Source organism: Schistocerca nitens, chromosome 2 (genome assembly GCF_023898315.1).
Source record: "Schistocerca nitens isolate TAMUIC-IGC-003100 chromosome 2, iqSchNite1.1, whole genome shotgun sequence".
Lineage (NCBI taxonomy): Eukaryota > Metazoa > Arthropoda > Insecta > Orthoptera > Acrididae > Schistocerca > Schistocerca nitens.
Window position 1 is genome coordinate 431510257 of NC_064615.1, and position 12127 is coordinate 431522383.

At 43.3% G+C, this 12127-nt stretch overlaps 1 protein-coding gene across 1 annotated transcript in view; it reads left to right on the top strand.

The window, feature by feature from the left end:
• Positions 1-12127, top strand: part of LOC126234435 (hemolymph lipopolysaccharide-binding protein-like) — a 48324-nt gene that overhangs the window by 6249 nt on the left and 29948 nt on the right. The window contains exons 2-3 of the mRNA XM_049943131.1: positions 576-743; positions 8506-8638. Of these exons, the coding sequence (XP_049799088.1) occupies positions 588-743; positions 8506-8638 (289 nt within the window). The 5' untranslated portion in view covers positions 576-587. The remainder of the gene's footprint in view (positions 1-575; positions 744-8505; positions 8639-12127) is intronic.

The window sequence follows — 12127 nt, forward strand, 5'->3', positions numbered from 1 at the left end:
CCTCTTCACTTGTAAGAATAGTTTCAACGACAATAAAAACCGACATCTGATTAATAATAATAATAACATTAAAAGTGATAATCATAAACACAATAAAATAACATGGTAATAGCAGCCCGTCTACCGATATCAAAACAGTCTCTTCTTGCCAACTATAAAGAAACATCGGTAGCCCTTACAATTGCGTGAATAGAACACGTAGGTCTAGTGGAGTAAGAGTTTATTGAAACAATGATCGTAGAAAAAGATAACTAGTGAATAGAAAACTCGTCGATAGACGAAGGAATAAGACTGAAAATGGGCGGACATGAAAAATGGGAAGACCGCAAGTGCAAAAACGGTAGTAGCACAGAATTTTTTCAGTTTCACGCTATTTAGTCTTTCGTGTCTTAATGAATGACGTGCACCACTTCGTCATTATTTTTGTGTTTCTTTGCTAGTTATGTCATACCATTTGAGTCCAAGATCGTGTATGTATCTGCGGGTTGTTCATACCAAAGACCCTAACGCTTTCAGTCATAATGTTTGAAGTCATATCCTGTTACACTCGTTGACACTGATAACCTGTCTTTTAGAGACTGCCAAAAATGAAGTCTGTAGCGTTGGCGCTGGTGCTGCCGCTCTTCAGTCTCGTCGCCGGTAGCTCTGATCTGCCAGATCTCTGCCAGTCACCGGGCCTCGAGAGCAAGATCCGCTTCTCGCTCAAGAGCGAACGCAACGACACCGGACCATGGATCTCCACGGTGAGTGCGTCTGTCTGTCTGTCTGTCTGTCTCTCTCTCTCTCTCTCTCTCTCTCTCTCTCCCTCTCTCTCTCTTAGTATCAACATCACTATTCCCCAATTCCACACTTAAGTGCCTGGCAAAGTTTTCAATCGAATCACCTTCAGACTGTTATTCTACCGTTCACTCGAGAACAGGGAGCGGGAAAAACGAACACTTAAATATTTCTGTGAGAGCTCAGGTTTCTGTTAATTTATTACGATGATCACCTCTCCTTACGTAAGTGGGTGACAAAATATTATCGCGTTCGGAGGAGAATGCTGGTGATTGGAATTTGGTGAAAATATCTCGCCGCAAAGATAAACGTCCATATTTTAATGACTGCCAAACCAATTCGCTTTTCATATCTATGACACTTTGACTCGTTATTTCGTGACACTAAAAAATGACCGTCCCTTCCTTCCCCTTCTATCTGATGACGATCCCATACCGCGAAGCAATACCCCTGAAAAGGACGGACAATCATAGTCTAGGCAGTCTCTCTCATAGATCTGTGGCATGTTCCAGGTGTACTGCCGATAAAACACAGTCCCCTGGTTCGCCTTCCCCACAACATTATCTACATTATTCTTCCAACATAGTCAGCATGGATTGAAACAATTTCGTTTTCGTAATTGTAATCCTTAGGTATTCACTTGAACTGATAGCCTTTAGACTTATGTGGCACATCGTGTAATGTATCCTGAATTTAACTGATTATTTTAATACTTATGTGGATAACGTCACATTGTTCGTTATTTAGAGTCAATTACCTCTTTTCGCGCCAAACATATATCTTGTGTAAATAATTTTACAGTTGGTGTTTATCTTATGATGACTTTAATAGACGGTAAAGAAGAGCATCACTGTAAATCTAAGAGCGCTCGTAGTATTGTCTCCTAAATGGTTTATATACGTAAGGAGCAACAGATGGTATGTAGCACTTCCTTGGGGAACGCCATATGTCACTTATGTTTTGATCGATAACTTCCCGTCGATTTATACGAACTGTGACCTTTCTGACAGAGAATATTCAATCAGTCTCACAACTGAGACGATACTACACACGCACGGAATTTGATTAGAAGTCACTTGTGAGGAACACTGTCAAAAACCTTCTGGAAATCTAGAAATATGAAATCAATTTCAGATCCGTTGTCGACAGCGACCAAAAGGTTGGTATCGTTCACAAGAACGAAATTCTTTGAATCCGTGCTAACTTTGTTTCAATAGATCACTTTCTTCGAGGTAATTCATAATGTTCCAACACAGTGTATGTTCCAAAATTCTAATGATGTCGACGTCAGTGTGATGGGTCTTAATTCATCGGATTACACCTATTTCGTTTTCTCAGTACCCGTGTGACCTGAACAACTTTCCAGCCTTTAGGCACGGCTCTTTCATCGAACGAGCAGTTGTATAGGATTCACAAGTGTAGAGCTATTATATCAGAACATCCTTAAAGGAACATAAATGGTATACTATCGGGAGTGGAAGACTTGCCTTTTGTATTTTGTATAAGTTGCTTCATGGTACCGAGAATATTTACTTCTAACTTTCTCAAGTTGACATTTGTTCTCTACACTCTCTCTCTCTCTCTCTCTCTCTCTCTCTCTCTCTCTCTGTCTCCCACTGTCTCTAAAAAGCACACACACACACACACACACACACACACACACACACACGCTCTCAGGCACTGGAATTGGACTGTGAATCATTGCTTGATGGAGACTATTAGCTAACCTTCAACGAGCAGTTGAACTTTGGAATCATCTCCACGTTTCTAGAACATATAGGTTCACAGTACCTTAGAGAAATTGGTATCATTGGAAACCACCGGCAGCCAACACCAATTACCAAGCAAATTCTATTATGGTCGTATGTAGATGCAAAAACCAAATTATATCTAGTCATTCATTTCTATCCAGATTTCAGTATATATAGCTATCACATAACACTTTTCACCAAGTTTAAAGTTAGCTATAAGAAACAAAAACGTATGATTGAGACTAAATGATGTATAGAAGGACTGAAAAAGCTGCAGACGTTAGAGGTGATGCTTGCGAAAGAACTTAGTGGACTGTAATACGGGAGGGAAAAGTAAGAAATGAAAAATAATTTCACAGTTTTAGAATTCAATAATGCTTTAACTTAGACAGTAAAAAAGCGATAGCAACAGCTAGTATCCTTATCGAGTTACTAAAAATGCTGCAGATGAGCAAAACACGGCTTTAATAATCAAATGGCTTATTGAAATCTATAGGATGCTAATAGTTTCCATTCATAAGGAAGTCCTGATTACGAAGGGTCCAAATCCCTACTTAACATAGTTAAAGGAAGATTGGGTTCAAATGGCTCTGAGCACTATGGGACTCAACTTCTGAGGTCATTAGTCCCCTAGAACTTAGAACTAGTTAAACCTAACTAACCTAAGGACATCACAAACATCCATGCCCGAGGCAGGATTCGAACCTGCGACCGTAGCGGTCTTGTGGTTCCAGACTGCAGCGCCTTTAACCGCACGGCCACTTCGGCCGGCAAAGGAAGATTAAAAGGCAAGATTAAACAGCAGTCACAAAAATATCAATATGGAATAAGGGAAGATAATGGGACAACAGAAGCTGTAGCATCACTAAGTATTATTTTTAAGGGGTATGATTTTTTAACTTTCAGTAATTATAAGTTTTTGTATGGGAAACTGAAAAAAGTGAAAAAAACAATGATAAAACATATCAGAGATGGAAACTGAAAACAAACATGAAAATATGAACTACCAATACAGTAATTCATGATGAATGAACAAAGCCTTGAGAAATGAAATCAATTAATTAAAAAACTTCGACGGCTATAACTTCAGTAGTATCAAATACTCTACAGTTACTATAATAATATAATAAAAAAAAACAAAGGAAAGGACGATGCAAATGAGCAACAGATCTGAATTTATGAGGATCGTTTCTCTATTTCCTCTGTATCCATGACAGTCTTAGCTGTTCAACGCCCAAAATGAGTATCTGAAACAAGAAAGATAGTAGGATTTAAGGCACCACCGACGATGAGGGTGTCAAAAGCGATGCCTAAGGTAGGATTGGACGAAGGTGAGGATGCAAATCCATCATCATAGAAAAGTGAGTGTCAAGATTTTCGCCATAATTCCATTTAGGGGAGTCGCAGGAACCTGAATCTCGAAGGCTAGGAAGAGATTTCAACCCCTTGCCTTTCTGAAAGTGAGTCTAATGACTTTTCCGTTGGTCATATCGCTCAGTTATTGTTTACTGTGATTTACGAAATGCTAATTTGAACATGGTAGGAACTTTACATTAAACTAAAGGTCTCACTATAAACAGCTAGGCAAGTTAGTTCAAGGGGCAGAGGAAGGCTAGGTGATACTATCTTGAGAAGGACCGTGCTTCTAAAAGAAACTGTGGTATTCAAGCCGCCCTTTGTGTTTGTGACAGCTTCACTGCTTGTCTGCTGAAAATAAGGCAAAAACTTTACTGCATCATATATTCTAATTACGATCACTTTGACATAATCTTTCGGAAGTTTATAAACACTGTTTAACAATGAATATTTTATCAACATTTTGTTGCTAAGAGCACATAATCTTAAACACTCGTTGATGATGGTGAAAAGCGGCGGCTGAAACCTCTAACGTGTTGCCCATAATGGCAATGAATATTTCACGATGACGTTCGATGAGGGAGACAATAAATCAAGTAAGACACGAACTGTGGCGATTGAATTACTTAAATTACAGAAGCTGTTCATCGACAGCTAAATTTTTTTGTACTTATTTTGCTATGGTTATGCTGTTTCACATTTTTTTCATAATTAAACCCGACAAACTGTTACTAAACTAACATTTGTAAATGTTGTACTAGCCTTACAAACAATAAGTATAGAGGCTTTTTTTGAGGGTGCGTAGATGGGGAGAGAAAACCGTCAGCGCAAACAGTTTCGAGACAGGATAACTAAAAAATTAAGAAAACTGAAGATGGTGGTTTAAACGCTTGAGGTGTTCCACATGATCTCCCCTCACTTGAATAGGACGCATAGAACATTCATACATGCATGAGTATCAGTCCTTTGGGACGTTGTTCAACTCCCGCGCCGTAGTCACACCTTCTTCGGTCTTGACGAACTCTGAGACAGCCATTCTGACTTTGTCGTTTTATGGCAGGTTCATATTGATTGTACCACTACCTGTCACCCGTGAAGATCTTCTTCACAAAAGATATATCCGTATTTTTTCATTTCAGTCGAATTGCGGTATGCGTCCGCACATCGTTGTTTCTTGTTCTAGAGTCAAGGTGGATGGGACAAACATTGCACACTCTCCTCTCTTCTTCAAAACACTCTGTAGAACGTCTGGATCACATGATTTAGAAATGTTCATTTCGGTGTTCCATTGCGATTTTTGTCACAACAAAAAAATGGCTCTGAGCACTATGGGACTTAACTGCTGAGGCCATCAGTCCTCTAGAACTTAGAACTACTTAAATCTAACTAACGAAGGACATCACACACATTCATGACCTAGGGAGGATTCGAACCTGCGACCGTAGCGGTCGCACGGTTCCAGACTGTAGCACCTGGAACCGCTCGGCCACACTGGCCGGCTTTGTTACAACAACGGCGACACAGTAGGTTTGCTTGACAATTACTTAACACTGCTGCTCAACTGACTAATTGAACACACAACTGATATTTAGAGCTGTAGGCACTCCGGTGGTCCCGGTCGCCTACGGTGGACTGGATGGCCGAGCGGTGACCTCTTCAGTTGTCAGGATGCTAGGAAATGACTGTGGACGCGTCAGAAATGCCAAAGAAACATTATTAATTCATAACACCTTTATTCCTGCCGAGTACAATATGGCTTGTTGATATCAACTACCTTCCCCGAGTCCTCGCTGACTCGTAGCGGTGACACCAGATCCAGGGCCGCGCCAGTCTTGCTAGCGCAGCGCCGCCGGCTGTGAGGTAGCGGAGGAATGTCCTTACTTCGGCCGCGAGTGGCTGGCGGCGCCCTGCTGTGCGGCGGCTCGGCTGCGGACAGCAAACTGCTGCGCGTGGAGGCTCTGGGTTAGAGTCCCGGCGCTGTCGGCACGAGAGGCGTTCTCGTAGTGCGGGGTGTACTCTATCCTACCCCGTCTTCTTCCCTGCTCCTCCTGGTGGCTCGTCCGCGGTGGACGGGTGGAACGGGATGCAGTCCCTCAGCGTCGTCGGCTCACCCGGTTGTGACGGCGGATGCACAGGGCCTAGGCCGCGCACGATCTCGACGACAGCTCACTGATGTGGTCAGCATTGGCGGCGAGCGAGTCTGCCGCCATGTATGCTTAACTCTGGGTTGATGATTGACAGTGGCAGCAGAGAGGACCAGAGCTGGTACTGTCCCCTCTCGTCTGCTGCTGGATGGGCCGCCCTTACTGCAACATCTCCTTAATAAAGATTAACATGTCGATCACCGAGCTGAGCGCTACGCAGCGACCCAGTACACATCTAACTGCAAGTCTAACTGCGAGTCGAGTGCCGTGTTGCTATCAATGCTGCCGTATTTAAAGGAAGCACGAGCGACGTCCTGACGTCATGCTCGTTTGTAATGACGGCATGCGTTCCACTTATACTGCTGATTCATCTGTCGTACTCGCCACTTATCTATTCTTGCGACAGAGTTACGTGTTGTTGCGGCAGACTTACGCGAAGTTGTGAAATGCAGTGCAGCTGACGCTATACCTCTGTCTTACTCTCTACGAAAGTCTCCGTCTAACACAAACCCGCTTGCTAAGCAATTCTATCTCGCCTGTTGTGTGTAACCAGGCCATTGCCCCTGCGTGCAATCCTCCTACCTCTTGGCTAAGCTACTGCCTCTGGCTCTCGGCATAGGCAACGAAACTTCGACAATATTCCACGTTCCCAACTCTTTACTATTCCACGACGCTACAGAGCTGTTGCGAGGTGCGTTTGGTAAGAAATTCAATACAATTTTTTACTGAGAGTATTTTTGTTTCACTCAGAATTCCAATACACCGTGCTATTCTCAACTCTTTTGCTGGAAAATCGTATTAAGTAATGCAATACTTTTTTTTCTGAGAGCAGGTTTGTGTCACTCAGCGTTCCAATACAGCACACTATTCTCATTTTTTACTACAAAATCCTATTTTTCGACGTAATTTCCGTTCAGTGCGACGGTTTACGCCGCCTCACTAGGAGGGCCTGTATACGCACATTGTACCACTGTACTGGCCGACGTCAGAGCGATTGTCTAGCTCCGTCAACAACCCCGCCATCGTCTACGCACTGCTTCCCGCGGAGTGCATCCTTCATTGGGCCAAACAGATGGAAGTCAGAAGGTGCGAGATTCAGGCTGTAGGGTGGATGAGGAAGAACATTCTAGATAAGTTTTGTGAGCTCCTCTTTTGTGTGCAGACTTGTGTGAGACTTTGCATTGTTATGGAGAAGTTCGTTTGCATTTTTGTGGCAGCTAACACGCTGAAGTCATTTCTTCAATTTCCTAAGGGTAGCACAATACACTTCAGAATTGGTCGTTGCACTATGGGAGAGGACATCAAACAGAACCACCCCTTCACTGTCCCAGAAAACGGCCGCCAACACTTCATCGGCTGAGGATGCGACTCTGACCTTTTTCTTCACAGAAGAGGTGCTGCGGTGCTACTCCATGGATTGCCATTTTGTTTCATGTTCGAAGTGATGAACCCATACTTTATCACCTGCTACGATGTTCGATAAAAAATTGTCAACATCAGCCTCATAATGCGTAAACAATCCGGCAGAGATGGTCCAATTTGCTCTTTATGGTCTTAGCCGGCGAAGAACCCATCGGCCACTCACCTTTGATTGCTCCTATTGATGAGTTCGTCAGCATTACCAACAGGCAAGTTCTGTTGTACAGAAAGGTGATTCATTGTGGTCAGTTGATCACCTCGAATGAGAGTGACCGCACGTTCGTAGCGGAAGCCACAGCTGTGTGCGGCCGTCCGGCACGCGGCAGATCGGACACGTTGGTGTGACCTCGTTGCGATGATGGCAGACGCCTCGCCCAACGACTCACCGTGATTTTGTTCACTGCCAGGTCTCGGTAGACATTCTGCAAGTGTCCATAAACATCTGCGATGCGCCAAAAGAAACTCTCTGCTTGTAACGCACCTCCGCTACAGATGCCAATTTGAAAGCTACGTATAGTGCCGCCACCTATCGGAACTTCATGAAACTATAGGAGCTGAGGTGTCTCCCACACAAAACTCCGCAGTTTTTCGACCTAAATTGGCCGAGTAAAAAGAAGTGCGTAACTGAACGCCTCTCGTCGTTCAAGCTGCCATCGTAATTAGTGCGCTGACGTCGCCTATTCGTCAGGAATAAAATCGGTCTGATACCTATTTGGACGGACAGTGTACGCATGAGGGCCGAGAATTAGGCTACAATTACACTACTCGTGTAGAGCACTAAAATACTTTGAAGCGATCCTGACCCATCGGAGGGAGGGGGGGGGGGGGGGAGTCACGAAGTTTTCTCCGTAACTTCGGCTATGTGAGATCTGCTAATGATAGTACCACTCGAAGACAGTGCTTCTGTGAATGCACTCCCGCTGTCTACTTGTCACCTATCCACCTCGGTCGGAGGTTCGTGTGGGTATTGTTAGCTTCATTGTGCAAGATTACAGATTGTCTGCAGCAGAAGGTGATGACGTGGGCGTCGTGACTCTGTGGCTGTGCTGCCTCGGCAGGTGAGTGGGGAGCGGTCTACGCCGGGCGGCGTGGTCGGCAGCGACTCCTGCCCCTGGGAAGTGCGCGTCGGCCACGAGGTCACCACCTGCCCGCTGCGGAGCCGCGGCGTGCGCCTCGCTGCCACCATCGAGAGTGAGTACTGCCAACGGCAAATAGGTCTCATCTGGCACAACCTGGGGTGTTTAACTTAGCCTTAGTGCTACGTTAAATCATACGTTGTAAATACTTACGATGGGTTAAATATCAGTTAGAAGGAACACTTTTCTATATTTGTATACCTTTTTGTAAGCAGCATGCGTTTTCCTTAATTTGATGAGCATATTCTTTTGGGATAGAGTGAAAGCTATCGCCAGTATTTTGCAAAAAGTTAACGCAACGAAGCAAACCTCCATGCATGCCTATGAGGTTTCACTGTCCTGGTATTCAATCTAGAGACGACTCTAGACAGACAAGAGATCCGAATTGCCAGTTTTTCTCGTTGTTTCTGCAAACACCGCAAGGCGTCGAGCACGAGACATGCAATATGCATACGCAGTGAGCTTACTTCTACGATTTCTCTGAAAATTCACAAATAGAATCACAGTATTCAAACTGTAGCGCTGCTAAAAGCTACCTTCATTTCGTTTGTTTACATTTAATTCTCTCAATTTCAATGTGAAACCAATTATAATAAAAACACAGGATCTCTTTATGCTTTCGTAGAATATGGCCGAACTCAGAAATTATTCTTCTGAAAAAGGGGGGAGGGCGTTACCTGTTGCGAATGGAAGTATAGAGTTCCATTGTAAGGATTGGAATATTTTCTAGAGTTTGGTGCGAAATGGATGAAATTAAGTCTGATACCAGAGTTAATTAGTGAGCTGTGTTCTAAAGATAGATGTTGTTCCATAAATGAGATCCGAAAGCTGGCTGTTACTGTAACTGGCGCATCAGACCAAATACCGCCAAACATGCTACTACATCTATGTATATTCACTCCATAATAAACGCACGACTGTAAATCGTACTTCAGAAGAGATAATGACTGCAGTGCGTTAGTAAAGGGGGAAAACTATAGCAGAGGTTTAATATAGAATGAACTAAAGGCATGAATGAGAAACGAGGAAAGATTTAGGAGTTATCTGATAGCTTTGTGTGGAAATCTGCTAAACAGTAAGTGAAAAAAAAACAATCGTTAAGAAATGCACACAATCTGGTCAACAGTATTAGGGGGGATGGATAATAGATATAGTAAGATTCTCGAACCAAATATTGGCAATCAAAATAAGCCATAGTCAGAAACAATCGTAGCTGTAGCATGATACGGAACACTTAGGAATCAACTGATGAGTATGAGATAATGTATTAGGAATGAAAATTCTGAAAATTGCGGCAGGAGGAAATTATTTAATAAAAACGCCATTTAATCAGGAATTTTTCATCAGCTGTGCAAAATTTGTTATTTATTTCCTGCCAGTTTCAGGCGTAGCGAAGATCTTCCCAAGAAGAAAGAAACTTGTACATTACGTAACCCTTAAATTCAGTTTTCCTTAGTATAAACTGAAAACTATCGGAGTCATAAAATATTTGCAGAACCACGTATAGCGCCTTGTCGAAATCAAGCCTTGGTATACTTGGTTCTGAGAATATTTTATAGCTCTGAAGGTTTTCAGTGTATCCAGTGGAAAGCTAAACTACAGAGCCATCTGATGTATTCCTTTTTACTTCCTGTGGAAATGATCGAGACGACCGAAGACGGCGAAAAGTGAACTATAAATTTGTAAAGCTGATGCCAAATATGCAATTCTTCTTAGTAAAAAAAAATTGCAAATTCTATGAATTGGTCACAACAATAAAGAATAAACCACTGCCAGTATTCAAAGTATATAATTCGTTAACTTTTTGAAACAGTATCCTCTATCAGAAATAAGACTAAATGTCATGTCACAAGCCAATGAAATTCTTAACGAGGCTGTTGCAATAGATGCGACGTTGTAACCTGATAAATTTAAACACACATCCTAAAAAAAGAAATACACTACTAACCATTAAAATTGCTACACCACGAAGATGACGTGCTACAGACGCGAAATTTAACCGACAGGAAGAAGATGCTGTGATATGCAAATGATTAGCTTTTCAGAGCATTCACACAACGTTGGCGCCGGTGCCAACACCTACAATGTGCTGACGTAACGAAAGTTTCCAACCGATTTCTCATCAAACAGCAGTTGACCGGCATTGCCTGGTGAAACGTTGTTGTGATGCCTCGTGTAAGGAGGAGCAATACGTACCATCACGTTTCCGACTTTGATAAAGGACGGATTGTAGCCTATAGCGATTACGGTTTATCGTATCGCGACATTGCTGCTCGCGTTGGTCGAGATCCAATGACTGTTAGCAGAATATGGAATCTGTGGGTTCAGGAGGGTAATACGGAACCTGTGCTGGATCCCAACGGCCTCGTATCACTAGCAGTCGGCATGACAGGCATCTTATCCACATATCTGTAACGGATCGTGCAGCCACGTCTCGATCCCTGAGTCAACAGATTGGGACGTTTGCAAGACAACAACCATCTGCACGAACAGTTCGACGACGTTTGCAGCAGTATGGACAATCAGCTCGGAGACCATGGCTGCGGTTACCCTTGACACTGCATCACAGACAGGAGCGCCTGCGATGGTGTACTCAACGACGAACCTGGGTGCACGAATAACAAAACGTCATTTTTTTCGGATGAATCCAAGTTCTGTTTACAGCATCATGATGATCGCATCCGTGTTTGGCGACATCGCGGTGAACACATATTGTAAGTGTGTATTGGTCATCGCCATACTGGCGTATCACCCGGCGTGCTGGTATTGGGTGCCATACTGCAGAGATGAATGAAGCTTTGCTTCGTCTACATAAAAGAATTCCTTTGAAGAATTCCTTTGACGGACATCTTAGATGACCTGTAATTTCCCTCACCATGTGTTGTACGACATAAGTTTCATGTAGCCAACAGCACCCCATGTTACTCCGAGCGACATGGCAGATACATGTATTGGCGTTGTATTGATGTCGTCCTAACAAGGGAAAATTCACGTCGAACCCCTCTCAGGTCTAGTGGTAAAATGGTCCAGTGGATAGCCTATCAAAAACTGAATACAGATCAGGCACGAAAACAGGAAGAACGTGTACTGAAAAGAGAAGCAAAATAGTAACAGTGAACGGCCCAAGCTCAAGATGTGTGACATCGAGCAAACTTGAATGCCCTTGGCGTCATGATTCTGTGGCCCCGGTGTTGGACAGCAAAGTGGGAGATCCGTGTTAAAATCTCCCTCGAGCTACCTTTCTTATCACAAAATTATGAACTTCTCGTCCGGTCATTGACGTATCTGTTCGCTTTCTGAAGTCATGAAAATTGTCATACTGTACATTGCTTGTAGAATATGAGTCATGTGGTAAGAATATATTGTTGTTGTTGTTGTGGTCTTCAGTCCTGAGACTGGTTTGATGCAGCTCTCCACGTTACTCTATCCTGTGCAAGATTCTTCATCTCCCAGTACTTACTGCAACATACATCCTTCTGAATCTGCTTAGTGTATTCATCTGTTGGTCTCCCTCTTCGATTTTTACCCTCCACACTGCCCTCCA